Source organism: Spermophilus citellus, assembly GCF_964194105.1.
Source record: "Spermophilus citellus genome assembly, chromosome: 3".
Classification (NCBI taxonomy): Eukaryota; Metazoa; Chordata; class Mammalia; order Rodentia; family Sciuridae; genus Spermophilus; species Spermophilus citellus.
The window spans coordinates 2,688,795-2,716,325 of NC_138184.1; the positions used below are offsets into that span (position 1 = coordinate 2,688,795).

General features: G+C 56.7%; 2 protein-coding genes across 5 annotated transcripts; one reads left to right on the top strand and one right to left on the bottom strand.

The window, feature by feature from the left end:
• Positions 1-2,730: 2,730 nt before the first annotated feature.
• FSD1 (fibronectin type III and SPRY domain containing 1) lies at positions 2,731-10,863 on the top strand. The gene is made up of 13 exons (XM_081288236.1): positions 2,731-2,833; positions 3,765-3,860; positions 3,987-4,118; positions 4,650-4,751; positions 5,159-5,181; positions 5,380-5,501; positions 6,464-6,673; positions 8,221-8,319; positions 8,923-9,082; positions 9,357-9,436; positions 10,225-10,476; positions 10,576-10,664; positions 10,746-10,863. The coding sequence occupies exons 1-13, from the start codon at positions 2,819-2,821 to the stop codon at positions 10,854-10,856; spliced, it is 1,491 nt and encodes a 496-aa protein (XP_081144362.1). The 5' UTR covers positions 2,731-2,818; the 3' UTR covers positions 10,857-10,863.
• Positions 10,864-11,204: 341 nt separating this feature from the next.
• On the bottom strand, positions 11,205-18,829 carry STAP2 (signal transducing adaptor family member 2). 4 transcript variants are annotated; one of them, XM_081288219.1, is made up of 13 exons: positions 18,635-18,828; positions 16,411-16,482; positions 16,139-16,261; positions 15,159-15,215; positions 14,539-14,639; positions 13,762-13,896; positions 13,397-13,466; positions 13,213-13,315; positions 13,012-13,083; positions 11,903-12,064; positions 11,732-11,824; positions 11,585-11,659; positions 11,205-11,366 (listed from the first exon to the last, which is right to left on the bottom strand). In XM_081288219.1, the coding sequence occupies exons 1-13, from the start codon at positions 18,734-18,736 to the stop codon at positions 11,287-11,289; spliced, it is 1,245 nt and encodes a 414-aa protein (XP_081144345.1). In that variant the 5' UTR covers positions 18,737-18,828; the 3' UTR covers positions 11,205-11,286. The 4 variants fall into 4 exon arrangements, with proteins under 4 accessions (XP_081144345.1, XP_081144346.1, XP_081144347.1 ...); XM_081288220.1 differs by having other exon boundaries at positions 11,205-11,351; positions 18,635-18,827; XM_081288221.1 differs by lacking the exon at positions 11,903-12,064 and having other exon boundaries at positions 18,635-18,829.
• Positions 18,830-27,531: the final 8,702 nt, after the last annotated feature.

A 27,531-nucleotide genomic window follows, 5' to 3' on the forward strand; every position in this document is an offset into this window, starting at 1 on the left:
TTTGTGGTTTGAGATTCTGGAATTGTCCTAGGTACAGAAATGTCTACATATCTTCACCAAAAGACAAGCAGCCCAGCCAGGCACGGTGGCACACGCCTGTAATCCCAGCAGCTGGGGAGGCTGAAACAGGAAGATCTCAAGTTCAAAGTCAGCCTCTGCAAAAGTGAGGCGCTAAGCGAGTCAGTGAGACCCTGTCTCTAAATAAAATACAAAATAGGGCTGGGGATGTGGCTCTGGCTACCCATAATAGCCAGAAACCAGAAGAAATTGAGTTCCATGACAATGTGGTCACATGTGGCCCTACAGCAAGGAAAAAGGAGCCACCACCAGGTGTATCACTACAGGTGAGTTCCTCCGATGTCGTGTTGAGTGCAAGAAGCCAGACACAAGAGGACACTCCATGGATGCATTTAAGTGAAACAAACCCCAGGCAGAAGAGATTCATGCTCTGAGCAGTCAGGATAGTGCCAGGGATGGGGTAGCAGCTCTCAGGAGGTGATGGGGGACCCCAAGGGCTCTGGAATTTGTGATTTCCGCTGGGTGGTGGTAGATGCCTGGGTCAGCTGCATATTCTGGACGTGTGCCTTTCTCTGCAGGTGGAATATGTTTTAACAACACTTTAAGATTCTGGAATTATTTTGATCAAAACTCCAGAATCACATGTTTCCAAGAGCCTTATGATTGTGAAGTTCTGAGCAGGAATCAGAAAACTTCCAGCTGTGGGCCAAGTTCAGCCTACAAGCTGTGTTTTTTAAATAAAGTTTTTTTTTAAAAAAATAGATCTTTATCTATTTATCTGGGGTGTCCTCTCCTTTGCAGGATGTCCGACCTGAGTCCCAGGTGAGGAATTCAGGGTTGATGTTTGAGAGTCAAGAGTCCCAGTGTCCAGAATCTTCCCCTCCGCGGCTCTCACATCTGCATCTGCCAGGAGCTGCAGGAGGTGCCCTCCCCTGGGCCAGCCCAGGGCCCTCCATGGTCGCCCAGCACACATGGTCCCTGCCTTCCTTGGAGCCCCCGTGGGCTGGCCCCAGGGTGAGGTCCCCGAGCTGAGGCTGCTGCTGGTAATGAACAGCTGGCACAAGATGTCCTTCTCCTTGGTCCATGCCACTCAGAGCCATTCCCAGACCTCACTGCCCAGCCTGACCTGCATGCTCAGGCCTGTGGCTCCCTGCAGGATCATAGAGAGGCCAGGGCTCTGTCGGCCTGCAGTGTGCACAGGCGCCTGCTGTCCAACCTGAGAGGCACTGGGGGGGGGGGGCACAGTGTGGTCGCTGGCGGTCAGAGTGATACAGGTGGAGGAGGGGCAAGGCAGAGACCAGAGTGGCGAGTAACAGAGGGGTTTCTGTCTCAATTGCTGTGGCCCAGAATGTCTTCCTTTTGAGGTCTAGAGGAATGGATTTCTCCCACTTGTTCTCTTTTTTCTGGGCGCTGGGAATGAACCCCAGCTTCACGTGCCAGGCGACGTCTCCCACTAGCAGCAGGCAGGCTGCCCGGCTGGAGGGCTGGCTGCTCATGACTGGGTCCTTACAGGTGGGAATTCACTGTGCCCAGGGCCCTGTGACCCTCCCCTTAGTCATGAGTGTCCCCTAAGCAGGCAGCTGACCCAGAGACCTCAATGTCTCGCCTCAATCACAAGGGAAGTGACCTCCTCTCTCAGAGCCGCGAGACCTGCCACTTCCACAGAATCCATCCTCTCAACCACAGGGAGGCCGACAGTGGCCCTGTCCCCAGCCCCTGCAGACCCTCGCTCAGCCTCCAACCTCCCCACTCCTCTCCCCGGAGGGGTGATACTAGGACCCCAATGGATTAAGCCCCAGACCCTTTCATGTTGGTAGGAGAGACAGACATGGAAACAGCCTGAATTGGGGGGCCCCTCTGAAATCAAGAGCAGCGTCCTCCCGGGGAGCAGCTGCAAGGCCCCGCCTCCAGCCCCAGGGGCCCGGGAAGCCCTGTGTGGCAGGGTCGCTAAATCTGCGTGAGTGTCCTGTCTTCTCTCCCACTTTGTCCTCTTTCAGGTCAACTAGATCTACACTTGGCTACCAGCTGGCTTTGCTCTGCAAGGTGTAACTGTTCCGTGCGAGGGCAGACATGGGCCGCAGAAGCCGTCTGACTGCCCCCCTCCCAGCTTGGACCTGCGGCAGGACCACTTTCCTTGTCCATCTGTTGCCTGTGTCTGATCCAACCCTCCCGGATCCAGTGAGGGCCCTGCGCTACCTGCGGATAACAATACCCCCAGCCCCGTGGGCTGCGAGCTGGTGGAGGGTTTCTGGAGGAGGTCGAGTCTGGGGCTCTGAGGGAGGCATAGAAGTTGAGCTGCGCCAACTGGAAGGGAAGAGGTTTAGAGGCCAGACCCCTGTGTGGATAAAGACCCGGCTCCTCAGTAAAATGCATCGCGTGTAGGTGGCCAAGGGCCAGGTGGAGCGAGGCAGGCGGGCTGCGGGCTGGAGCAACCACGGAGAAGGTGTGCGGGTGAACAAGTGGGGAGACTGAGGCAGCGGGGACTGGGATGACCTCGAGGTCACGCCGCTGGACAGGAGTCTAAGCAGGGTTATCTTCGGCTGGCATCAATCTAGGGTTCCCCCACGAGCCCCAGTCTCTGGCGGTCAGGCCCTCGCAGACCCCCAGCGCGGAACTACATTTCCCAGGCTGCGGCGGGGGCGCGCCTGCGCACTGCGTGCAGTGATGGAGCGCTGACCGGGGGCGCGGCGGCGGCGAGGGCTCCGCGGGCCATTGGCTCCCGGCAGCGGCAAAGGCAGCTTGGGGACTCAAGGAGCGAGCGGGGCCCGCGGGCCGGGCCGGGGTAACCTGGGTTGCAGCCATGGAAGACCAGAGGGTAGGACCGGGTGGGGCGGGGCGGGGCCGCTGCGGGGTGGGCGCGGGTGGGGACCAGGTGATGCCGCAGCGCCCTCCCCCTCCACCCCAGCTGCTCTGCGGCGGCGGCTCCACCCCCGCTGCAACCCCGCCCGGATCCAGGGCTCCCCCATCTGAGAACGCAGACCCCCATCATTTTGGCTTGGGGCCAAGGATGTCCCTTCCTTGCCCCCCACCCCGCCCAGTATCCGGGTCCAGCCCCGACCCCATCCCCCACGCCTTCAGTGCTGGCCCCGCCACCTCCGCAGTGCTAATCCCACCGACCTGCGCCCCCAGAAAAGGGTCCCATCCAAGGCCTGGGTCGGAGCCACATACGGGAGCAGATCCGCCCGCAAGACTCCCTCCCCGCATCTCCTTTCTCCTGACCTCCCTTCCCCTCCCCACTTACCTGGCATCTCCTTTCCCCTGACCTCCCTTCCCCTCCCCACTTACCTGGCGCCTCCTTTGTCCAGGTAATCACCTTCTCCCTGCTAACCCTGCTCTCCAGGTGCGAATGCCCCTGCCTGGCTCACCCCTGTTTCTAGGCTAGTCTTCATCCCAGGCTTTCCATCTCTCCTAGAGTTTTTTCTTTCCACAGATAGCCCTTTCCCCAGGCTAGCCCATTTTTCCTCCTGGAAGTTCTTTGCTCCCCTCAGCTTATGCCTAGCCTGGGTCGAAGCCTGGGTCAAAGCCTGGGTCAGGTCTGTCCCATCATCTATGAAACGAGGAGGCTCTGTGGAACCCACCTGCTAGGGGAGGTGCAGAGGGCCAGAGGCTCACCCAGGCCTGCTTGTGGCTGGTCCCTGGGCCCATTAGCATGGTGGCTGCATCTCTCCTCCTGGATCTCTGGAGGGCAGAACAGGGAGTGGGCCAGGTGGAGGAACTTACCTGCTCTGTGTGCATGTGTGGGGCAGGAAGCGCTGCGGAAGATCATCACAACCCTGGCTGTGAAGAATGAGGAGATCCAGAGCTTCATCTACTCCCTCAAGCAAATGCTGCTCAATGTGGAGGTGAGGGGGCAGGGGAGGGGGTGCCCACCAGAGCAGTGGCCCTGTTCCTTCCCATCCTGTAGGAGGCCAGGCCTCAGTTTCCCCAGCGGATCGCGGGCTCCCGCTAATCCTGGCCTTCTGACTCAGGCGAACTCGGCCAAGGTGCAGGAGGACCTTGAGGCAGAGTTCCAGTCCCTCCTCTCCGTCCTGGAGGAGCTCAAGGAGGGCATGCTCATGAAGATAAAGCAGGACCGGGCCAGCCGAACCTACGAGCTGCAGGTGTGCGGCTGGGCCCCACCTCCAACACGGAGGAGCCCAGACGCTCCCGGTGGACTCTCCCTGCCGCTGCCCAGCCACGGCCCCTCAGTCCCCTGTGCTGCTCCCCCAACTCCTCTCCAGCATCCCCCCCACCTGTGACTCGCGATCCCCCCCCGTCTTCACCATGTGCTTCAGTTGATCAGCCCTTCCTGCTGGCTCCCCAGATCACACTCCAAGCCGGAGTTCTTTAACCCACATCTAACCCTCCCGGGTAACTCTGTACACCCTAGACTCGTGTCCTCAGGACAGGGGATATAATGTGCCCTGGGTCTGTGAGTTTCTAAGGAAGAGATTCCCCAGGTGGTTCTGAGGTGGCACCTGGAGTCTTGGCCAACTGGGCTGGGCCCTCAGGTCCCAACTTCCTCTCCTGTCTGGAGCTTGAGAGGGCCCTGGCCCTTGCAGTGGTGGGAAGCCTGGGGGTGGTGAGGCTCCCGGTGAGTAATCTCCTCTTGGTCCCTGGCACCATGCTGACCGGGGCGGCGCTACCCACAGAACCAGCTGGCCGCCTGCATGCGGGCCCTGGAGAGCTCGGAGGAACTTCTGGAGACTGCCAACCAGACCCTGCAGGCCACCGACAGTGACGACTTTCCTCAGGTGAGTACCGTAGGGTGGCAGATAAAAAATACAGTGCATCCAGATTAATTTGCATTTCAGTTCAGGAGTGAGTGCAGTGAGTGTTTAATATGGACACTTATGCAGTATTTAGCAACCTCTCAGAGGTTGCACAGGATCTACTAAAAACATTCACTGTTCATCTGAATGTCAATTAAGCTGGGCACCCTGTATGTACTGGGCACTGAGCAGGGTGAGGGTGGGGTCATGCCTTAGTTTTCCTGTCCCCTCAAGGCACAGCTAGAAGAAGAGCAGGTCACCACTTCTGCCTCCTAGTATGGGGACTTTGCCAAATTGCTTCTCTTCTGCATCTCCATCTTCCTGTCTGTATAATGGCTTTCTGGCTTGGTCATGACAGATTTTTAAATTTTATTCTGTCTCTCTTTTAGGCTGCCAAACAAATCAAAGATGGGTAAGATATTGGGATCTGGCTCCTACACCCCCCACCCTACACTGCCATGAAGGTGGGACATCCTGGCAAGGGCACCTGGACCCAGGACACTGGACAGTAACACATGGGAGAGGTCCCCCCACATCTCAGATGACCCGGCCTAGGGTCACCCCCCACACACACACACCCCAGCAGGCTGCTTCCCCTCCTTCCCTGCAGTGTGACTATGGCCCCTGCCTTCCGGCTGTCACTGAAAGCCAAGGTCAGCGACAACATGAGTCACCTCATGGTGGACTTTGCACAGGAGCGGCAGATGCTACAGGCCCTCAAGTTTCTGCCTGGTGAGAGGGGGGGCCTGCTTGGAGGGCGAGGATTTCAGGGAAATGGCCCAGGGAGGCAAAGGAAGGAAAGGAAGTGTCTGGAAGGAAGCTGCCACAGGTGTCTGAAGCCTGTGATGGAGGACCCCTTCCTATCCCTGGGGCCCGAGAATACCCCACCCCGTAAGGGGGGGAAGTGAGGAGGAGTCCTGGCTAAGTCCCGCCCATGTGGGGATGGAGCCTTAACTATGCTTTCCTTTGTATGGGTGGAGCTCTGCTTTAGCCCCACCCACACAGGGGTGGAGCCCTAGCTGAGCCTGCCCATGTGGGTGGGACTCAGAATGTTCTGCCCATGTCGGCAAAGCCTGGTAGAGCCCCGCCCACGTGGGGGTGGGGCCACAAGACAGGCACAGTAGCCAGGCCCTGGGAAAACCCTGTCCCCAGGGGACAAGGCCTAGAGAGGCACCCCCTGCAGGGAATTGACACTCTGAGAGACATTTTGGCAGTGGAGCCCTAAAGAAAGCCACCCCCAGGTGGTAGTGAATTCTGGGAAAGTCTGGCTTCTAAATGGTGGACTTTTTTTTTTTTTTTGGTACTGTAGATTGAACCCAGGGGCCCTTAACCACTGGGCTATACCCAGCCCTTTTTATTTTTCATTTTGAGACACTGTCTTGCTACGTGCTCACGCTGCCTTGAACTCGCCATCCTCCTGCCTCAGCCTTTTGAGTCCCTGAGATTATAGGCGTGGCCACCTTGCCCCTGTAACTGGTGGAATCTGACAGGGTCTGACTGTGTTGGGTGAACCCTGGGAAGGCACTGGCCGACCCCCACCCCTTGAGGAGGCTCCACCCCCACGTCACAAACCCAGAGGGGCTGTCCCAGGTGTAGAAGACAGGTCATCCTGGGGCAGGGGCACTGCCACAAGCCCCTTGCCTGTACCCCACAGGACCCTGAACCCTGATCCCCCTCCCTTCTGTCCTGGGCAGTGCCCAGCGCTCCTGTGATCGACTTGGCCGAGTCCCTGGTGGCAGATAACTGTGTGACCCTGGTGTGGCGCATGCCAGATGAGGACAGCAAGATTGACCACTATGTGCTGGAGTACCGAAGGACGAACTTCGAGGGCCCGCCGCGCCTCAAGGAGGACCAGCCTTGGATGGTGATTGAGGGCATCCGGCACACAGAGTACACCTTGACAGGTACCCACCCAGCTCACTGCCTCCAGGTGCCTTTGAGCCATGAGTCCATCTGGGCCTGGCCCACCTCCCCAGAGCTCAGGGTCTAGGGCAACCTGTGGGTGGGCCGGTCAGGAGCATCAGAAAGGAACAGGATGGAGGAGAGATGGCCGGCAGCGCTGCGCCATGACTGAGCACACACATAGCAAGTGTGGCTGCGGTCACCGCGTGACCCAGGAAGGACAGGAAGCGCAGCAAGTATCTCCCTGTCTCTGCTGTCCAGTAGCCAGCCAGCCACTCGCTGATCCGGGCTGGCCTGGCAGCAAGCGCAGCCTTACCTCTGCGGGGACTCTAGGACTGGCCTCCCAGGACTCGGGATTTCCTTGGCAGCTACAAGAAGCCAGAAGCCTGAGGAGTCCACCCAGCTGCTGGGGGAGGGTCTGAAGGCTGGAAAGTGGGGGCTCCCTAATGAGTTTAGAAAGGGGAGTCCTGGGGGCGGAGAGCGTGTTGACGTCAGGGGTGTCCCCATTCACTTCCTCCTTCCCAGGCTGTCATCAGCCTGCTAGTTATCTGTAATTAGCATATGTGGTTAATAATGAGCTTGCTAATTGCAGAGGGGAAAATCACCCAGGCAGCCAGAGCAGCTATTGGTTTTTTTCTTTCATGGGAATCAAAACAAACACACATGCACACCCTTTTTTTCTCTTCTGGGATTCCACAGTCCTCACCTCTAGGTCCTCCTGCTTTCTGTTTGTTTTTTTGTAACTTTTTATTTTGAAATGGTTACAGATACATAGGAAGTTGTGAAAATTCAAAAAGTGCTCTCAGGATCTTTGTCCCCTTCCCCCAACTTCCTCCGTGGTGCTGGTTTACACAACAGTAGTTCATGTGGAATCCAGGAAACTGGGCTGGGAATGGATTATACCCTAGGGGTAGGGAGAATTAACCAGCACGCCACAGGGTAATCCTAGAGTGAGGCAGGAGGATCGAAAGTTCGAGGCCAGCCTCAGCAATTTAGCCAGATCCTGTCTCAAAATAAAATAAGAGGGCTGGGGATGTGGCTCAGGGGTACAGCACCCCGGGTTCAATCCCCAGCACAAAAAAAGGAAAAAAAGAAGTCATGGGTAGCTAAGTTCAAGGCTTCTAGCAATAACAGTCACCTTTGACCGTGGTGGCAGAACTTCTATCTCAAGAGGTTTCTTAAATGTGACAGCAAATTTGCTTAAAGGCACTTTTTCCAGAGGGAGGGGCCACGCTGCTTGATTTGGGATCAAAGTCCCAGGGCCAATTCTCATTGGTCAGCTTGGGTCATGTGCCCATCTCAACCAACCACTCTGTTGTAAAGCATTCTGATTGGCTGCTCTGGGTTGGAGGTGGAGTCCAGGAATCCGTGACCCCCATGGGTGGGTGAGATCAGCACAGTTTTTCAGAAAGAAGACTTGCTTGTAAGGGTGCTGCTGACAAGCCTGGGGTGGGGGCGGTGGGATCACGGTGGCATGGGAAGGATAGCATTCCCCTACCGCCCAAGGCTTCGGAGTGCACAGAAGTGACCTCCAAATGTTGCATCCCAGGCCTCAAGTTTGACATGAAATACATGAACTTCCGTGTGAAAGCCTGCAATAAGGCAGTTGCAGGAGAATTTTCTGAGCCGGTGACCCTGGAGACACCAGGTGACTGGCTCCCACCCCCTCCCTGTCCACATCCCTCCCTTCTGGAGCCCTGGGTTCTAGTGTGTCATGAGAATCCACTAACCAGATTCTGCAGCCCTTGTTGCCCTGGCTGCCAGGAAGCTCAAAGCTGAGTCCACAGTGGCTGTCGTGTACCACCCTGCTTTTTCTGAGAGTGATCCCATTGTACACGGATGATTTAATACATACATATGCTGTCCCTCTCTCATCAAATAGAGCAGTCCTGTTAGAGTTGGGCCCAGAATATCAGTAGTGAAGGTAGATTCTGCAGCCTCCCACAGTGACACCGTGCCCGCTCTACCAGGAAGGCCCTCTGCTGTCTAGTCTAAGTCCTCCATGCTGTAGTCTTTCCCCTTTCCTGTGATGAGTCCTCAGTGGAGGCCCAGGGCAGAGCAATGCCTTGGGCTGCCTCTAGACTGGACCTTCCGCCTCTGGCTCCGTGTTCAGTTTCCCGCCTGCGCCCTCCTGTCTCTGTTGGTGTTTTCCCGCCTGTTTCTGTACCTGTCTCTCTGCTGTCCTGCCTGTCACTGTCTCTGTGTCTCTCTGGGTGCTCCCATCTCTGTGACTCCCTGTCTGCCGGCCCAGCCTTCATGTTCCGCCTGGATGCGTCCACATCCCACCAGAACCTGCGGGTGGAAGACCTGGCCGTGGAGTGGGACGCCATGGGCGGGAAGGTGCAGGATATCAAGGCGCGCGAGAAGGAGGGCAAGGGCCGGACGGCGTCTCCTGTCCACTCACCCGCCAGGTACCTGCATGCCCAGGCCTGGGGGGCTCAAGCCGAGGGGCGGGACAGCCCAGAGCTCAGAACTGGGGAGGAGGGAGGAGCCCAGGGCTCCAGGAGGCTGTGAAGGGTGCCGATGGAGAGCAGGAGCCTTCCAGCGAGGAGGAGGGGCCCGGGCACGTTCTGACGTGGACTCGGAAGGGCCCACCATACAGAAAGAGCCAGATCCTGTCAGGGACTGACCACAGAGGCCTCCTCTGGAGCAGCCTGAACCCTGCTGCCTCTCTGCCGCCCACAGAGGTGTTCAATCTCCCAAGAGGATGTCCTCAGGGCGAGGTGGGAGGGATCGCTTCACAGCTGAATCCTACACGGTGCTGGGTAAGGAGGGGCAGGAAGGGGGACAGGAGCACTGGGGGGGACCCTGGGCATAGGGTGCAGGGACAGCGCCCTCCATGGACAGGGCAGCTGTTGGCCAGACCTCGCTCTGGAATGGCTCCAGGGAGAACCGTTGCTCTGGTCTGGGAACAGGGGGCAGGAGCAGCGGGCAGGAGCCTAGGGGAGACCTCCGGGAGCGTGGGGGGCTGCTGGGAGCTGGGGGCACGTCTGGGTTTCGGGAGTAGCTGGGTAGAATGGTGACCTATGGAGCACCTGGGGTTGCAGAGGGCTGAAGTGGAAGGGGGCTTAGGTGACGTGAAGAAGCCAGGGAGAGAAGCTGGCGCCTGAGGAGAAGTGAGAGGCTGCAGGATTGGAGGAGGGCTGGGGATGTGGCCGTGGTTAAGTGCCCCTGGATTCAATCCCCAGTGACAAAAAAGGCGGGGGAGGGGACACTGAGTCCTGGAGAGTATCTAGGCTTAGTGAGTCTCCAGAGGGTCCATAAAACCTGGGGGACAACTGGGCCTGAGGAGGAGTACCCAGAGGGAGAAGCCGTGGTGTAGGGAGTACCTGGAGGGAGAAGCCGTGGTGTGGGGAGTACCTGGAGGGAGAAGCCGTGGTGTGGGGAGTACCTGGAGGGAGAAGCCGTGGTGTGGGGAGTACCTGGAGGGAGAATCTGTGGTGTGGGGAGTACCTGGAGGGAGAAGCTGTGGTGTGGGGAGTACCTGGGTGGCCTCCCTTCATATATCTGAGCTGGGTTCTGTCCCATCCCCACTGCCTACTCTGGCCAACAGGCGACACGCTGATCGATGGCGGGGAGCAGTACTGGGAAGTGCGCTACGAACCGGACAGCAAGGCCTTTGGCCTTGGAGTGGCCTACCGCAGCCTGGGCCGCTTTGAGCAGCTGGGCAAGACCCCTGCGTCCTGGTGCCTGCACGTCAACAACTGGCTGCAGGTCAGCTTCACGGCCAAGCACGCCAACAAAGTCAAGGTGCTGGACGCCCCTGTGCCCGACTGCCTGGGCGTGCACTGTGACTTTCACCAAGGTGACCCCCACCTCCAGCTGCCCGTGCCCTGCCCCTGCCAGCGCCCAGGTCCGCATCCCACTCCTGACACGGTCCCTGTCGCTCTGTCCTCCGCCCCAGGCCTCCTGTCCTTCTACAATGCCCGCACCAAGCAGCTGCTGCACACCTTCAAGGCCAAGTTCACACAGCCGCTGCTGCCTGCCTTCACAGTGAGCGGCCCTCGGCCCGGGGAGGAGGGGGGCTGAGGGTGTGGGGCGCGGCTGAGCCTCCTTCCTCCCCACCTGCCCCAGGTGTGGTGTGGCAGCTTCCAGGTGACGACAGGCCTCCAGGTCCCCAGTTCCGTGCGCTGCCTGCAGAAGCGGGGCAGTGCCACCAGCAGCTCCAACACCAGCCTCACCTAGGCCCCCGGCCACCCAGCGGCAGGGTGTCTGTGGGCCGCCTGGCCCGGCCCTTTCAGCTGGGTGCCTTTCTCTCGGTTGCTGCTTGGAGCCTTAACTCCTGAGGGGTGCACCGCCAGGGCGTGGCCCAGGTGGCCCCTCCCACCTCACTTCCTAATAAAGGTCCAACACTGCGCAGGCGCGAGCTGCTTTCTGGGGCTGGGTGGTCCTGCCTGCTGCTTGGCCTTGGGGCCTCGCGGGCTTTCCTAGATGACCCAGCAGCAGGCTTGGCTGAGCTGAGGTGTCTGGGGTAAGTGGTGCCAGCCGTGAGAACACGTCCCACCCCATCCAGAGCCAAGCCAAACACGTGGGCCTTGGTCATTCAAGTTTTAATCCTGGGAGAGCAGATGGCGTGCTGAGCTGGGGCCAAAGCCCTCCTGTCCCGCGGCGTGGCTCACTGCTCCAGGGCCCTCCTCTTCTGCAGCTTTTCCTGCAGCTCGGCTGTCACGTCCCCCAGCCCTAGGGGGGGTGGTCCTGAGGCTTCAGCTGGGCCTGGGATCCCAGCCTGTGTCCACCCCAACCCATCAGGACCATCTACAGACGTCCAGGGCCCAAGGCAAAATTAAATGTGTCCCAAGGCATTAGGAATCGGAAGACCAGAGCACTGACCTGCAGGGCCCTCGGGGTCCTGTGTGACCCTCCAGGTCACGCCCTTTGGAAGCCCACTCTGCAGGCACCCACAGACCACTTACTTGTTGCAAGGCAGGCAGCCTGGGGTGAGCCACCCACCAACTTCCTGGCCGGCGGCCTGTTGTTGCCTTTGGGCACTGTAAAGAAGGCAGAGGTGGGACCCGGCTGCCCGCTGGCAGATGAGGGAGGAACTGGGGAGGGATCCCTACCTGGCTTGGGCACAGTGGGTGGCTTTGGAGGCTTTGCTGGAGACTTTGCTAACTTCTTGGGCTTTTGGACAACCGGACAACCAGAGGAAGACACTGTGTGGACAAATGCGCAGTGTCACAGCCTGCCCCCACCCAACAGGACCCTGCCCCACGCACCATCCTGATTCGCACCATCCTGATTCCCGTAGTCCGCAGCTGGGGCATCTGCAACGGGGGTCACGTAGTTGTCATCCTGGCTCGGTAGCGGGGGCAGGGGAGGTAGTGGGGGCAGTTTGTCCTGGCTGGATGCCACAGGAGGCAGTGACTTGGAGCCATCTGCAGGGGGTGCAGGACCTGGCAGGGACAGTCACTGTCAGGCACATGTGGTACAGGGATGCCTTAGGGTGGGTCTGTGTGCACGTCTGAATACGTATATATGTCCCTGGGCATCTGTGGTTTTTTGTGAACCTGCATTTGTGTCCCTGGGTAGCAGACACACTGGATTTGCGTAAGTTAAATATACGCCTAAAGCTTGTACGCAGGCGCCTGCTGCACCTGTGCGCCTGACCCCACGCAGCTCTGGAGGCCCGCGCTGGCCCATGCCTTTTGCTGTTGTCATGATCTAGGATTGAGAGGGCTCTGCACGTGTGTGTACATGTGCTGCCAGCTTCCAGGAGGTGTGTGCTGTGTGGTGTGGACACGTGGCTGGAACATGGGACACATGCATGTGTACACTGTCGTGTCTACATAGGCACCCGGGGGCCTGTGGTTGCGCAGGTGGACGCAGCTCACACAGCCTGCGCTTGCGTGTGGACATGTGTGGGGACCCTGCAATGCCCGACCCACAGAGCTTTGCAGGTGTCCTGCCTCCTCCTGCCCCATAAGCAGAATGGACTGCCACCCCTTCCCTGTCACTCACCCATCCCTGGGCATCCTCTGTCCCTCCAATGCCCTCTCTGCCCACTGACATCCCTTGGGCCTTGCGGCCAACAGCATCCCTCCAGGAAGCCTTTCCTGCAGGCGTCTCCCTCTCCTCCAGTTCCTCAAGGTGCCCCCTCCTCAGCTCCCATCTCTCTCTCCTTCATCCCACGTTCCACCCCACAGGGATGGGATTTACCTGTGTCCAGCTGTGGCCATCCCCGCCCCCAACCTGCAAGCTCCTCAGGACAAGGCCTGGGTAATTTCTGCCCCTGGACTCCGGGTATGAATCAGGCACTTGAGCCCACGTGCTGAGGGGCTGAGGTGGCATGGGTCCTAGGTCCCTCCCTCCTCCGCCCCAGCATAAGCGGAGGGAGTTTCACCTGGGTCGGAGTCAGGGGCAGAGGACACCGTCCATACACTCTCCCCGTTCTCTTTATCCGCGTCCACGTAGCCTGGAACAGAGAGGGTGGCCTGGAGAAGGCACATAGCCAGAGGTTGGCCCGGGGTGGCCCGGACAGGGCCAGGACAGGAGAGGCGCGCACACCCCCCGCCCCGCCCCCGATCGGCAAAGCCTCACGCACCTAACACCTTCTCATAGTCCTCCTCCAGCAGGAATGGCACCAACGCCTTCTTGGTGTGCGACACGAAATAGTTGACCACTGCGTCCAGCGAGGAGCAGGAGAACTGCGGAGAGTGGGTAGTGGTCACGGCGAGGGCGGAGGGTGCGGATGGCGCCGGGGCGCTTCTCGGCACCCTCGTGCTCACCGGATCCTCCACGTCGATCACGTACTTAGCGCCCTCGCGTTTCACCTTGTAGTGCCGGACCACCGGCGCCCTGCAAGGTAGCCCAGAGGTACCAGGTAGCCCAGGCACGACCCGGCCCTGGTCCTGGATCTGGCCCAGGGTGGGACCCGGCCGACCGACGCACCCCAGGGGAAGGAGCCCTCTCTTGCGGCGGCCGCGAGCCCACATTCTCCCTCCACCTTCAACGTGGCCCCAACCCCACCCCGACGACGAAGCCCAAGGGAGATCCAGCGTCACGCTGGTCCCCTAGGTCCCGGCTCGGCCGCCCCTCCGAGCACGCCCCACGCCCACCCGCCCAGTGCAAGCCCCTGGGCCGTCCCGCGTACCCGTTGAGCGTTTGTCGCGTGGTGACTGACACGCCGTCCTTGCCGTCCCCGCTGGGCCGCAGCAGCAGGTTCCCGCACTCGGGGTAGCGCTCCAGGAGCAGCTGGGCCTCCAGCCGGCTCACCTTCAGAAAGCACCTGGGGCGAGCCGCGCCACCTACTTGGCACCGCCAGGTCCCGCAGGAGCCGGTGGCCCGGAGGACCCAGCCCACCTCCCAGGTCCAGGCCCCGTCCCTGGGTCCCACCCCCAGAACTAAGCCCAGGCCCCGCCCCGGACACCCAGACCCACCCCCAGACCTAGAGCCTGCCCCCAAAGCTAAGCCCCGCCTTCCTCAGTAACCCCGCCCCTGAAGACCCAGTCCTGCTTTCTGGGCACGTGATCCACCCTGGAGGTCTACTCCATCCCCTAGTCAGAAGGCCAGGTAAACCTTTCAGGACTCACCTGGAGAACTTTCCCGCCCGGCAAACCCAGACCCTTCCCTGGAGGGCTCCCCAGGAACCTAGGACCGCTCTTGAGGGCCAGGCCCATCCTCAGGCCCCGCCCTCAGGGTCCAGACACGCCCGTCTGCCCACAAGGCCTGGCCACCCTGCAGGCCATCTGTAGACCCTCTAGACCCAAGATCCCATCCCACCGAACCCAGTATGAGTTCTTATCCCCGCTCCAACCCTGATGCAGCCTGTACTCAACCCGAGCCAGGTCACCTGAGCTAGCTCAGGGACACCCTCAGCCACTTCCCCTTTTCGTCCCCATCCTGGAGTCCCTCAGGCCCTGGCACTCACAACGGCATCTCCAGGGAGCGGCGCGCCTCCTCTTTGGCGAGGACCTCGGCCATCATATACAGGTGTCCTGGCAGCAGGGTCAGCTTGGATGGGATGCGGAGCTGAGGGGTGATCAGGGCACAAGCCGTGAACCAGCATGTGGGCCCACATCCCCGACAGGCAAACCGAGGCCGGCTCGCAGAGCCAGGTAAGAACCCCGGGTCTGAGGGCTCCAGGGCCTCAGGACACCGTAGGGGCAAAGAGGGCTTCCAGAGGATGACACGAGGCCCTGCAGAGGGGGACGCTGCTGGTGCTGGAGTCTGGGGTCTCACACTCCACAATCTACAGGGGCAGCAAGTCCCAAACTCAGTGGCCTGCCAGGGTCAGGCAGGAAGCAAATAAGTAAATGAGAAAAATCAGGAATGGGGGCTAAAATTTCTGGTTTTGAAATAATGGCAGCTAACTTTGAGTTTTAGCATTATGTTGGCCAAACAGATGTCTATGGGCTACCTGTGCCCGCAAGTGGCCAGTTAGTGACCAGTGTGCCACACTCCAGACTCCTTCTGACTGAGGGGTGGACAGGGAGAGGATCTCTAAGGCGGTCTGCTGGGGAATGGGAGCAGGTGCAGGGCCATACTCACCTCCACCACCGTCAGGATGAAGCCTTTCCACATCTCGCGAGACTCCAGGCTCTCCACCTAGGGAGGGAAAGAGAGCCCAGCGCTGACCTGGACCCCATGGGCTCCGCTGTGGAACCGCCCGCGAATAACAGTCCCTGCTCCCACGGGCTATTTGAAGATGAAATGAGTTAGGCAGGCTAATGTACAATGATGTCTGGATATAAGTCCTCACGAATGTGGGGTATATCACTGTTAGTTATTATACCAACCATTGAAAAACAGGAGTCTAGCTGGGCGCCCGCTAGGGAGGCTGAGGCAGGAGGATCATGAGTTCAAAGCCAGCCTCAGCGACTTAGCAAGGCCCTAAGCAACTTAGTGAGCACCCTGTCTCAAAATAAAGTGTAAAAAGGGCTGGGGATGTGGCTCAGTTATGGACCCCTGGGTTCAATCCCTGGTACGAAAATAAATACGAAAGTAAAAATAAAACCATGAATCTAGGACTAGGGATGTATGTGGGTGGCTCAGCGGTAGCACTGGCCTAGCATGTGTGAGGCCCTGGGTTCCATCCCCAGCACAAGGAAAGAAAAAAAGAAAGAGAGGGAAAGAGAGAGAGGGAGAGAAGGAGAAAGAGGAAAAGAGACGCAAGGAAGGGAAAACACATGAATCAGACTACACACACCTCCCCAGGCTCAACTCCCCATGGCTCCCAAGTCCTGCAGCACACAAGCCCCTCCCTGTCCCTTCCTGCCTTCCCTCCTGTCTTTCCCTCTCCTGACACAGGCCTTCGACACTCGGACTCTGTCATGCTCTGTCCTGCCTCGGGGTCTTGGCACAAGCTGTACCCTCTGCCCGTGAGCTCTTTCACAGATGTCTGAGGCTCAGAGAGGTTGAGTGACTTGCACAGCGTCACCAACCCGGCATAAGAGTCCACTTGATTCCATGTTTGTGTGTGTTAATGGGGCAGGGAAATAAGGAAGGACAAGCCCCTCCAAGTGGCCTACCTTGAACTTAATCTCCTGATCCCGGAGGACCAGGCTGAAGTGGATGCCAGGGTCACGTGAGCCTGCCCGGGGAGCTTCATCTGTGAGTTTCACAAAGGTTCTCAAGTCTAGCTTCTCCAGGGGCTGGGGCATAAAAGAGGGGTCTGAGCACAGGTTGTGTCCCCTCAGGCCCTCTAGATGATGTGGCAGCTGTGGTGGCCACACCACGCATACCCTCTCCTGGTCCCGGGATGGAGGATGGACCAGTCATGAACCCCCACTTTCGCGCTTACCTGGAAGTCCCGATTGCCACTGTAGAAAGAGATGGTGAGGCCCTGGAGACCTGCCCAGAACTTCTTGTAACCCTGCGGAGCACAGGTGGAGGGGAAGGAGGTGAGGTGGCAAGGCTGGGCGTCTGCAATACACTCCGGGTCTCGGGGCCTTGGCACTGGCTCTTCTCGGGGCCGGCCACCCTCCCCAGAGCCCACACAGCTCCCTCCTGCTCCCGCTGTCTGTCCGTCTGCTCCAAGGCTGCCTCTCCAGGGCCTTCACACCCAGGGCCCAGCTCCTAGGGCTTTGCTCTCCTCCGAGAAAGACAGAAAGGAATTGTGGGCTGGGTGTGGCTCAGTGGTAGAGCACCGGCCTGGGGCCAGCGGGGTCCTGGGCTCCATCTCCAGAGTCACAAGAGAAGAAGAAGAAGAAACTTTTTTTTTTTTTAATTTTTAATATTTATTTGTTCTTTTTTAGTTCTCGGCGGACACAACATCTTTGTTTGTATGTGGTGCTGAGGATCGAACCCGGGCCGCACGCATGCCAGGCCAGCGCTACCGGGCCGCACGCATGCCATCCCCAGCCCCAGAAGAAGAAACTTAAAGAGCACCCTTCTGGTTTAGGAGGTGGGGGCTCAAGGAGTAAGGTGAACTGTGTTTGTGGTGTTCCTTCCACCAGCCAGCGGCCACCCACCTGGCCATCCACTCATCTGCCCAGCCGGCCAGCCGTTCACCCACTCAGCTACCATTTGTCCATCTACCATCCACCCGTCCACCCAGCCATCCAGCCAGCAGCCCACTTGCCCATCAATTCTCCCTCCAGCTGCCCACAGACATGTACTCGAGATTAACTACCATAGGGACCACGTGCACCAGGCACTGTCAGGCACGGAATGGACAGTACTTGGCTAACCTCGGGTGGTGCTATGGATCCAGCCCAATGTGACCTCAGCCATCTTGGGTCATAACCACCAAGATCGCCCCAGCATAATCTGAGTCCATGTTTCCTGCAGTTTCCCGGCGGATTATAAATAGATAGCACAGTCACAGTGCTGTGTGGGACTTCACAACCGTACCCTGCTGCGCCTGGGTGTGACGAACTGGATAACCCAGGTACCGCCCAGTCAGGATGAAGCTGCTTCTGTCCTGACACAGTGACACGCCCGCCCCACCCCCCCACCCCCACCCGGACCAAATCACAGGGGTCTGTCAGAATGTCCCCCAGGAAGTTACCCTCTGGGAAATGGGGTCTGCCTGCCTCTGTGCTTTGGTCCCGCAGCACCTCGGGGCCTGTCCTAGGACTAGGCTCTTTTAAAGCCTTTTCATCCTGCTTCAACTTGGATGCTGTGGGACAAATCATCTTTCTCAGGGCCTCAGTTTCCCTGGGCATCAGTGGCAATGATAGCGGCTGCCACCTTGGGGTCTTGTGAGAACAGGTGGGTAGACAGATGTGGCGCCCAGGTGCCTGCCCGAGTTGGGTGCTCACCCACCCACATCCTGCCAGGTGGAACCAAGGCTCAAAGACTGAGGCCAAAGGCCAGGACTGAGGGGAGCGGAGCCGGGGCTCTCCCCTGCTGCAGGGATCTGTTGATTGGGGAAGGTTTGGGTGCCCAGGGCAGAAGGCAATGGAATTAGATGGAGGGAACCCCGGTGGCCGAGGCAGGGGGGAGCAGGGAGGAGCAGGGGGTGCTGGGGGGTCTACAGCAGAAAATGAATCTGGGCAGGGGAAGGCAGAGACAGTGCCCAAGGGAAACTGAGGGCTGGGCTTCACCCGGAGGAGCACACACCGCCCCCGGCCTTGGTCCTGTGGCCGGTGCCTGTCCCTGCTGAACGTGGCCCCCAGCATCTCGCCCTGCCCCCCAGGCCACCTGTCCAGGGCCTTGACCCCTGCAGCTAAAGTTCACAGGGCCAACTGAGGGCTGGGCACGGGGAGAGGCATGGGAGTGAGAAGGCTCCGGTTTCTGGAGTCCCTGGATTTGTTTGTACCCAAGAGATGGAAAGAGGGATTGAGACCTGTACAGAGAGGAGGCAGAGATAGACGGGAGGGACACAGGAGGTCAGGTTGGAGCCGGAGCCTGAGAAACGGAGACACAGGGGTAGCCAGGCCAGGGCCAGAACCAGCCCCAGCCCCAGCAGGCCCAGATGTCCAGCCCCCACTGCCCCCACTCCGTGCCAGCAGGGAGACAGGCTCAGAGAGGTGGCACACCTGCCGGGGCCACCCAGCACTGCGGCTCCCTGCCCACCTTACCTGGTCACAGGGTCCCTTTTTCTCTAGAAAGCTCTCATAATAGTGTGAAGGCTGGATGCCCTTGGGCTTGGGCACCCGGGGTGGGCTTGGGGCCGAGGCCATGACGGCCCGGGTCTCCGCCCGCCTTTCCTTCCAGCCTGCGCCCCAGCCGGGCCAGGAAGTCGAGAAACAGGTTCCAGGGGAATTTCCTTTCGATTGTCAGCTTGTCACCTCCCTCCCCTGCCAGTACTGGGCGGGGGCTGGGACAGGGCAGGCCCAGGATCCCAGGAAAATGCCTCTCTGGGCTCTTTCCTGAGCCAGACTGAGTAGGGAGGCAGGTGGCGCCTGAGGGCTGAGGGGTGGCACAGCCACCTCACAGGAACCTGGTCCAGGCCCCTGGCCTGCTGGAGCAAGCTCGCCTCTGGGGTCTCCACGGGAACCACCCCAAAGGGGCGTGCCAAATAGGAAACCTGACGGCCTTCCTGCCGCGCCATCCCTTCTCACAGGATGAGAGAATCTAATTTTTGCAATTCTCTAAGCTTTCGGAGCCTCCGGATCCCCTATTCTGTACCCACAAAGCCTTCCGTCGGTCCCTCTGGATCAAGAGTTCTCAGGGGCTGTGCTCTGAACTCCCGCTCTCTCTGTTCCATTTTTGTGGACCTTTACCCTGGATACTTCAGGATGCTCTTATCTGAAAAGGCAGTTGATCAGCAACTTTAAACTTCTTTTTTTTTCCCTGCTGCTGCTGAGAATGGAACCCAGAATGGAACCCATTTTATAGATTGTACATTCCAGGCAAGTGCTGTACCACTGAGGCACCCCAGCCTCCCATCCACGGTCGTCAGTTCCCATTGCCACATACCCTGGCGAATTACAGGTTCTGATGATTGGGATATGAACGTCTTTAGGGGACTGAGTGGCTGGATTGAACTCAGGGGGCATTTTACTACGGAGTTACATCCCCAGCCCTTTTTTGTTTTCATTTATTTATTTTGAGACAGGGTCTCACTAAGTTGCCTCGACCTACTGCCCCTGAGATGAGAGGTTAGGGGAACAGTATTCTGCCAACCACAGCCTGAAAACATGATGGGTGTCGTGCATTGATTAATTTGAATACTGAAGCAGCCTTATGTCCGTGGAACAAGCCTCACTAGCTCACAGCGTTGACTTGTATGATTCATCATATACACTCATTGAGCCCAGGGGTGTTGAACCACTGAACTGAGTACCCAGCTCTTTTTATTTTTCGAGTCAGGGTCTCGCTAAACTGATCAGGCTGGCCTTGAACTCCCAATCCTGCCTCAGCTTCCAGATGGCCAGGATGACAGGTGTGTGCCATGGAGCTTGGCTCATTTGATAGATTGCTGAATTTTATTTGCTATTATTTCGTAAGGATTTCTGTGTCTAGTCATGAGGGACAAGGTCAGAAGGTCAGGAGTGTTTTGTTGGTTTTTGTGGTACTAGGGTTGGAACCCAGAGCTTCACAGAAATTAGGCAAGGGGTCTACTATTGATCTGTATCCCCAGCCATGGCAGAACTTTTCAGTTAAACTGCTAAAACCTGGAGTTTTAAAATCACGTATTGGGAGCTGAGGTTGTAGCTCAGTGGTAGAGTACTTGCCTACCTAGCACGTGTGAGGCACTGGGTCACTCAGCATCAAATAAATAAAACAAAGGTACTGTGTCTATCTACAACTAAAATTATATATATTAAAAAAACCACATATTCAACTTTCTTAATACAGAGACAGGCTGTCTGGACGTTATACAGATAGCAAAAAGCCTTTGTACTCCACAGATCTCTTCCTCTGCTAAGCAACTGAACACAGTATCAACCATGTAAGACGTACACAGACGGTGCCATGTAAGTTGCCCATTAGGTCACAGTGGTTGGTTTCAGGTTTACTTGTCAAACGCAATAGGGAGCCATAAAAGGGTTTAGTTCAGGGGAGGGGGGTGGTAACAAGCTTTTTAGCCAGGTCCCTTTGGGGCTAGGTGGTGAGTATGCGGAGCTGGAGGGGTGCCCAAGGAAAAATGACCGCGGTCCATGCAGGTGGGCACTAGCAGCCGGAAGGCTGGTTCAAAATTTTGGAAGGCAAGAGGTGGAAGAGAAAGTGAGCAAGGATGTGGGAAATAAGCTGAGGCCACCTGGGTCTCTTGAGTCTGGGGGGAGCTGGAGGGTCCAGTTACTGGCTGGTCAGTCAGGGTGGTGACTCAAACAGGAGTCCTGGGCTACAAAAATAATACATGCTGATGATTCACACTTCTGCTGCTCTTGTTCCGTGTCACGTACTGCTCCTCAGAGCGCTGCAGAGTCCCCAGCGTCCTCCCCGGCGCCCACAATCTGTCCTCTCTTTCCGACGGCGGGAAAACCCACCGCATCTGAGGCCAGTCCACGGCGCCTCTCAACTCGGCGAAGTCCCATCCGGGATTTGAGGGAGTTCCAGCGCCGGGCCTGGGGGCGAAGGTCCCTGGGCAGAGGCCGGGGACCGAGCCGAGGACAAAGGATGAAACTGCGGGTCCAGCGCGGAACCAGCCCGCTCCGCCCCCTTGCCGCCCGCGCGCCAGAGCCGAGGTCCAGGTTTTATCCGCGAGCTGATTGGTTGGTTGAGAACCAGACCCTGCACCTGATTGGGTGCGTGAAACCGGGGGTGGGGCGTCCTGGTGATTGGTCGATGTGGACCGTTGCCCATTGGCTGAGTCCGGCAGACTCGGCCGCGAAATATTGACTGGGGGCGGGGCACACCGGCTGCTGCCGATTGGCCGAAGGGGAACTATATAATTACTTGGCAAGCTCGCTCCGTCCAATCGGGGAACCGGTGGGAGGGGGGAGCCTTAACCCTTTGAAGGCTGGAGCCTGATTTGGGCGCTTTAGACTAACCCTTCTTCGTCCGTTCGGTCCCCGGGCCTCAGTGTCCCCACGGGTCCCAACAGGCAAGGCGTCCAAGCCCCTCCAGAGCGGTGATCCCGGGCCTCAGATTCCTTGCTCATTACAGTAAGGCTGAGCCCGCGGCCCCAACCTGCAACCCCTAGTCCCGGGCCTCAGACGAGGTCGGGTGTTCAGGGTGGTATGACCTTCGTCCTGGGCCTCAGTTTGCTCCTCCAGGTCACCACCAGCGTACGGCCTCAGTTTCCCAAATGGTCCTAGAGGACTGAGATTCTGGCCTCCCCGCTGGTGGTCAGGCCTGAGGCCTCAGTTTCCACCTGAGCCCAGCAGTCTGAGCCACTCCTGCGCCCTCAGCGCCAGGCTGCAACTGCTGAAGGGTGCGCTCCCAAAGGGTCCTTTCGGTGGAACTGAGAAATTCAAGGGCCACCTGGGGATATTACAGAGCTGGGATCTTTCAGGAAACTGAGTCACCCGAAGGTTTCCCCCTTCCAATCCCCCAATTATTTATAGGGGTACTGGGGATTGAACTCCGGGGCACTCGACCATTGAGTCACATCCCCAATCCTATTTTGTATTTTAGAGACAGGGTCTCACTGAGTTGCTTAGCACCTGGCTGTTGCTGAGGCTGGCTTTGAACACACGATCCTCCTGCCTCAGCCTCCTGAGCTGCTGGCATTACAGGCATGTGCAACTGTGCCCGGTTTAAACCCCAATTCTTGGCGTCAAGGTAGAAAGATTTTAGACAAGCCACTCAGAGTAATAGGATGAGTTTAGTAGAAGGGATGGGAAAGGGATTAAGGGAACACTCTCAAGGGAGAGTGGGTCTTCTCTGTTAGGAATACTTGTCACAGGCAATGCCTTTTGAAACATATACTCCATCTTGGAACAAGAGTCTCCTCATGATCTCCGACTCAGTCTGACCTAAACCTAGACAGTATTCCATTATCATGCAAAGAAAAGTGAAAGACCCCCAGACCCTCAAATCCCCCGTCCAAAAGAACTAGCGTCACACTGGCTGCAAAAGCAAGAGGCAAGTTTATTAATACACAGGTGCCTGCGGGTGCACAGCAAAACCTCAGCCGAAGCTTTGGTGAACTGGCACACCGGGCTTTGGGGTACAGATCTTTTATAGGGCAAAAGGAGTTGTTTTCCACCTAGCACAATAACAGGTGTTTTTGAATCCAGCATACATGTCACTTAAAGGGAAAACTTGTTTTTCACTATGATAAACTTGTTTTTCACTATGATAAACTTGTTTTTCACTATAGGTTCCCGAAAAACTCATAAATCTCACAGGTTTACATTTTGTTTCCTCCCTGTTCCCGCTTATGATCCCAGTTTGCTCAAGCATGTCCTGTGATGTGGTCAGGGTGCCCTTTCTAACAGGTCATGTGGTGAGCTCACCTGTTTACTGCATACTTTCTACTTTTCATAATCGGGCCTTAGGTTATGGGGCTGGGGTCTTTCAAAAGGAACTCTTATCTGAGACTTGAATCCTGAAAACTGGTTTGACACCACAAGGACCCATACCCCCTAGCAATGGCCTCACCACAAAAATCCCCCCACTCCCTTATGCTTCTATAACTACCCCATGCTCAGTCTCCACTGAGTGAATCCCAGTATCCTCTGGGCCTCCCTCTGCAGGTTTGTCCCTGTTAGAAATGACGAGATGCCATAAGAAATTAAGTCTGTACTTGGAAGTGGGTCAGCTAGGGAAACGTGTTCTGCAGAAGGGTGCGCTCCCAGAGAGAAGCTGGGAGCGAGCACACCTGAGCAGGCAGTCCACCAACATTCATCCCCAAGGAAGGACTGCTCCTTGCTCCTGATGGGAAGAGCTTGGCAGTACAATCTATGTGATTAGCTAATTTAAAATTGAGGTGAGTGAAAGGGAAGAGCTACAATTATGATTGGACATTTGTTAGGGAATTTAAAAATGGTGCCACTCTGGTCACATGACTTCCTAATTGCAAGATGGCTCTATTTTAATCACATGACTCCACCCTTTCAAGATGGCTTCCTTCTGACCACCTGGTTCCCTAGCTTAAGATGGCTCCATTATATACTGTGAAACTTGAGTTACAGTAACCATGTTGATTTCCAACCTTGACAGAAAAGAAAACATAAATCTTACATCCTCAATAAACCCGTGCTACTGTTGAGCTGCCTCTCTGTAGTGCACCCCCTTCTCCACAGAAATCTTAATTAAGCTTCTCCAGAGACCCCACCATAATTTGTTCTCAGACTCTCAGCAAAACTTTTGCAAAAGAATTTTCAGGCAGGGATGCGCCTGCAGAAACACAGTGTGATAAGAAAAACTAACCCAAGGCCTTCACAGAGGGGCTTGCATCTCAAAGGACGATGGGCAGATGGTGGGAAGAAAGGGGAGGGGGACTCTCTTTTTCCCAGACACCAATTTTCACAGAAAATGTCCTTGGCCTGAATTGGGTGCCCAGAACAGTGAAAAGGCTGCTTTTGTGTGAACTTCTATAGACTGTGAGCCTCTGAGCCCCTCCCCTTACACACTGGTGTAAAGTCCTAGACTTTCTGCACTTGGGGCTCAGAGGGGTGATTTGATGAAGGCAAAATCCCCCCCCTCCGCCTTTGAACCTGGCTGCAGCCAATAAACCTGCTTCCTGCTCTTCTGCGGGGCCAGCCTCCTCTGTCTGTCCTACTTCATCTGCTTCCTATTTCCTACACTTGCCTCTTTCCTTACACTCAGAGGCCAGAGGGATGGTGCTCCTCTCCTGCCCCTGGGTTTTATCCGGAGCCCAATGAAACCAGAGTTTTGAGAGGAGACTAGATTCCACGCTTCACCAATTTCCTCTGGGTTCTTCACAAATTTTGAAGAATAAAATCCATAGACCATCACAGAAGGGAAGAGTAAAGGAGCAGGATATGTTTAAGCAGGAAGAGACGGAACTCCCACCATGTCCAAGGGGCCCCAGCAGAGAAGCCCGTTTTGGTGTGCCGGCTGGGTGTGAGGTCCCTAGGTCCCTAAGCCAAAGTGATTCCGTTTTGAAAATCAGCACCAGCTCTCCCAGGCCCACCTTGAAAAAGTCCCAGACTACCCAAAAATGTCAGGTAACAATCACGGGACCAGCGGGTTATCCATTGAACTTGACTATACAGTTAAGAAGTCGCTGTCATCGTCCCCCCAGGCTGCTCACCTTGCAGAAAGGCAGCCTGGCAGAAATCCTCTGACAATAACCCTTTGCATCTCTCATGGGCCAGCTACCCAGTGAGGGAGGGGAAGCTACCCTCAGGGGGCATGTTTCCAGAGGAGAGTGGGGTCACTGCAGAACTGGCACCTCTCAGGGCCTTTCTTATGCCTCTACCCTTGGGCCTTACATTTCAAAGGGGAGAAGTTAGATTCCTAGAGGTCATGATTAACAATCGCAAAGGTAGGGGTCTAAGGTGTCAATCAGGTTTCCTGAAGAAGGGCTGACCTAAAGCGAAAGAGGAGGGGCCCTCTCTCTTTGCCAGCACTAATTCTCAGGACAGTTTATCTACATCACAACATGGTTTTGAAATTTGGCTACTAGAGATGAAGATCACAGGGTCTGGAAATGGTGGTTTTTCTTAATTAAGGCTGGGGGAGGTTTTAACATACTGTTACAGCAAGACTGCCATCAATCACCGAGTTGATTTAAAGCAGGAGATGAACACATCTTTTTTCACCAGCTGGTAGCCCGAGGGGCAGGCTGCAAGTCCACCTTTCGACCCCGTCATTTATAATCCAAAACCACATTGGTCATCAGGGGCTGTTGCTATGATTCAAAACCATAAACAAATGACATGAGATCCCAAATCCTAAGCAGAAGGGGGAGTGGATCAAAAGACCCTCGTTGAGTACAAGTTGAAGGACGGTCACTAACGTCTAGATAATCAATCTCTGACAGGGACATTGTCCAAGAAAAGTGGGAACCAAAGAGAGAACAATTTTACGTCGTATAAGAATTGCCACTTTGTGTTGCCGAACATGCTGAGCTAAGCGACTCTTGGTGGGCGCAGGGGCAGGGTGTTCCCATGGGAGACGCATTCTGCATGACGTCCAGTCTCAGGGCAAAATGGAGTCTGTTTGGTCGTTGCCCATACAGCCTGGCCCATAACAATACCAACCACGAGAAACCCCAACACAGTGTGGCCTGGGGAGAGAGGAGGAGGGAGAGGACAAGACATTGATCCTTTCTGAATACCTCCCTTCCCAGTAACAAGACAGTCCCCCGGGAGAAGGTGTCCATCAAACCTAGAATGAGAGTCTCTGGGAAGAGACTTAGCTTTGATCTCTCCCAAAATGAATCCTTTCCGGATGCTGGCACACACCCGGACCCTCCACCTTGCCCAATAAAAACAGCAACAGGGCTGGGCCGCAGCTCAGGGCAGAGCGCCTGCCTGGATGCATGAGGCACTGGGTTCGATGCTCAGCGCCGCATATAAATAAACAAAAATAAAATAAAGGCATTTGTCCATCCACAACTACAAAAAAAAATAAATAAATCAAACAACAACAACACAAACCTGAGTGCTCAGACTACACTGTCCAATCAAGCCATCTCAGTGTGACCTACAAAGGCACCGGCTCCTCCTGTGGCCAGTGGCTCATTTTCCACCAGGAAAGTGGGTCCATCAGAGGCGTGATTGTGGGCGGTGACCGCTGGGGTTGAGGGGAGGATGAGGATGGTGTGTGGCCGCGGCTGACCTCTGCTCCGGCTCCTTGCAGCCCTTGGGCACCGACGCTGGGGAGAAGGGCGCGATGATTCAAGGGAGTCCTGGGGTCTGTAAAGGTCAAGACACAGCCCGCCCTGCGTCCCTTTAGATTAGAGAGTGTGGGTTTGAGCACTCAGGATTCTGCGTTGTTGTTTTTATTTTTGCAGTTGTACTTGGCCTGACCTTCGCCCCTGGCTTCAGTTTGCCGAGGAATGGGACGTGTCCTGTCCATCTGGGGCACTGGTCCACTTTGGGCTTGGAGTACAGTCCTGGCTGTGGGCCCCCGCGGCTTACTTTTTTAATGGCCGGTTTCTTCCTCTTCCTCTCTCCCTGCGCCCCCTGATCTCAGGGACTTCCCCCGCGCTGGGCAGCGGTGTCTGTCTTGAGCACCCCCCCACTGGAGCCTTCCATCACCTCTTTAAAAGCCCCTTGTTCCTGCTGATGGGCAGAGTCACAGCCTCTGGGACGGGGAAGGGACAGCCGAGGCTGGACACCCGAGGAATTTTCAGGAAGCAGGTTTATTGACTGCAGGGTTCAGAGGTGGCTCTCGCCTAAGAATTCTTCCTCTGAACAAAGATTTTGGAAATTCTTTGAACTTCATACCCAGTGTTGGGTGCGGGGCTGGAGATTTACAGAAAAACATCTTTTTTTTTTTTTCCTTCCATTTTTTTTTTTTTTAAAGAGAGAGTGAGATAGGAGAGAGAGAGAGAGAGAATTTTTAATATTTATATTTTAGTTCTCGGCGGACACAACATCTTTGTTGGTATGTGGTGCTGAGGATCGAACCCGGGCCGCACGCATGCCAGGCGAGCGCGCTACCGCTTGAGCCACATCCCCAGCCCCTTCTTCCATTCTTTGAGTTCCCAGGAAGTGCTTTTGTAAAGGCCAGACAGGGGTCTTTATGTCAGGGTAGCCGCACAGATGTCCACGAGAGACGCAGCTGTGAGTCAAGCAAAGGTGGGTGGACAGTGTCTGCAGCCTGCCTTCTGCAAGGGGCTCCAGCCAGAGCTGCACGAGGAGAGATTCTTTCCACAGGGATCAAGAGCAGCCCGAGTTGGCCTGAGTGGACCCTCAGGCAAGGAGGAGCTGCCGGCAGATCATTTTTTGGCAAAAAAAAAAAAAAAAACAAACAAACAAAAAAAAAAACATTGTGGGGGTCAGCACAGGGGCCAGCTTATAGAATTACTCTCTTAACCTGTGTCCCACCACTCTCATCCCCGTCCCTGGGCAGTGATCCGGGGGACCTGCCGAGGCCTTGCTTCCCCGAATGTGAAGCACAACAGAGGAGCACCCGAGGCCCCCGCAGAGAGGGAGGTCACAGGCTT

What these genes read in the sequence shown, in the direction of transcription:
- FSD1 (XM_081288236.1), top strand. An exon ending in ACAGTGACGACTTTCCTCAG is followed by an intron (nt 4,752 to 5,158) that starts GTGAGTACCGTA and finishes TCTCTCTTTTAG; the next exon opens with GCTGCCAAACAAATCAAAGA. An exon ending in CCTGTCCACTCACCCGCCAG is followed by an intron (nt 9,083 to 9,356) that starts GTACCTGCATGC and finishes TGCCGCCCACAG; the next exon opens with AGGTGTTCAATCTCCCAAGA.
- STAP2 (XM_081288219.1), bottom strand. Translation starts at nt 18,736, where the DNA reads ATGGCCTCGGCCCCAAGCCCACCCCGGGTGCCCAAGCCCAAGGGCATC. An exon ending in GTGGCAATCGGGACTTCCAG is followed by an intron (nt 16,262 to 16,410) that starts GTAAGCGCGAAA and finishes TTTATGCCCCAG; the next exon opens with CCCCTGGAGAAGCTAGACTT. An exon ending in ACGCGACAAACGCTCAACGG is followed by an intron (nt 13,467 to 13,761) that starts GTACGCGGGACG and finishes GCTACCTTGCAG; the next exon opens with GGCGCCGGTGGTCCGGCACT.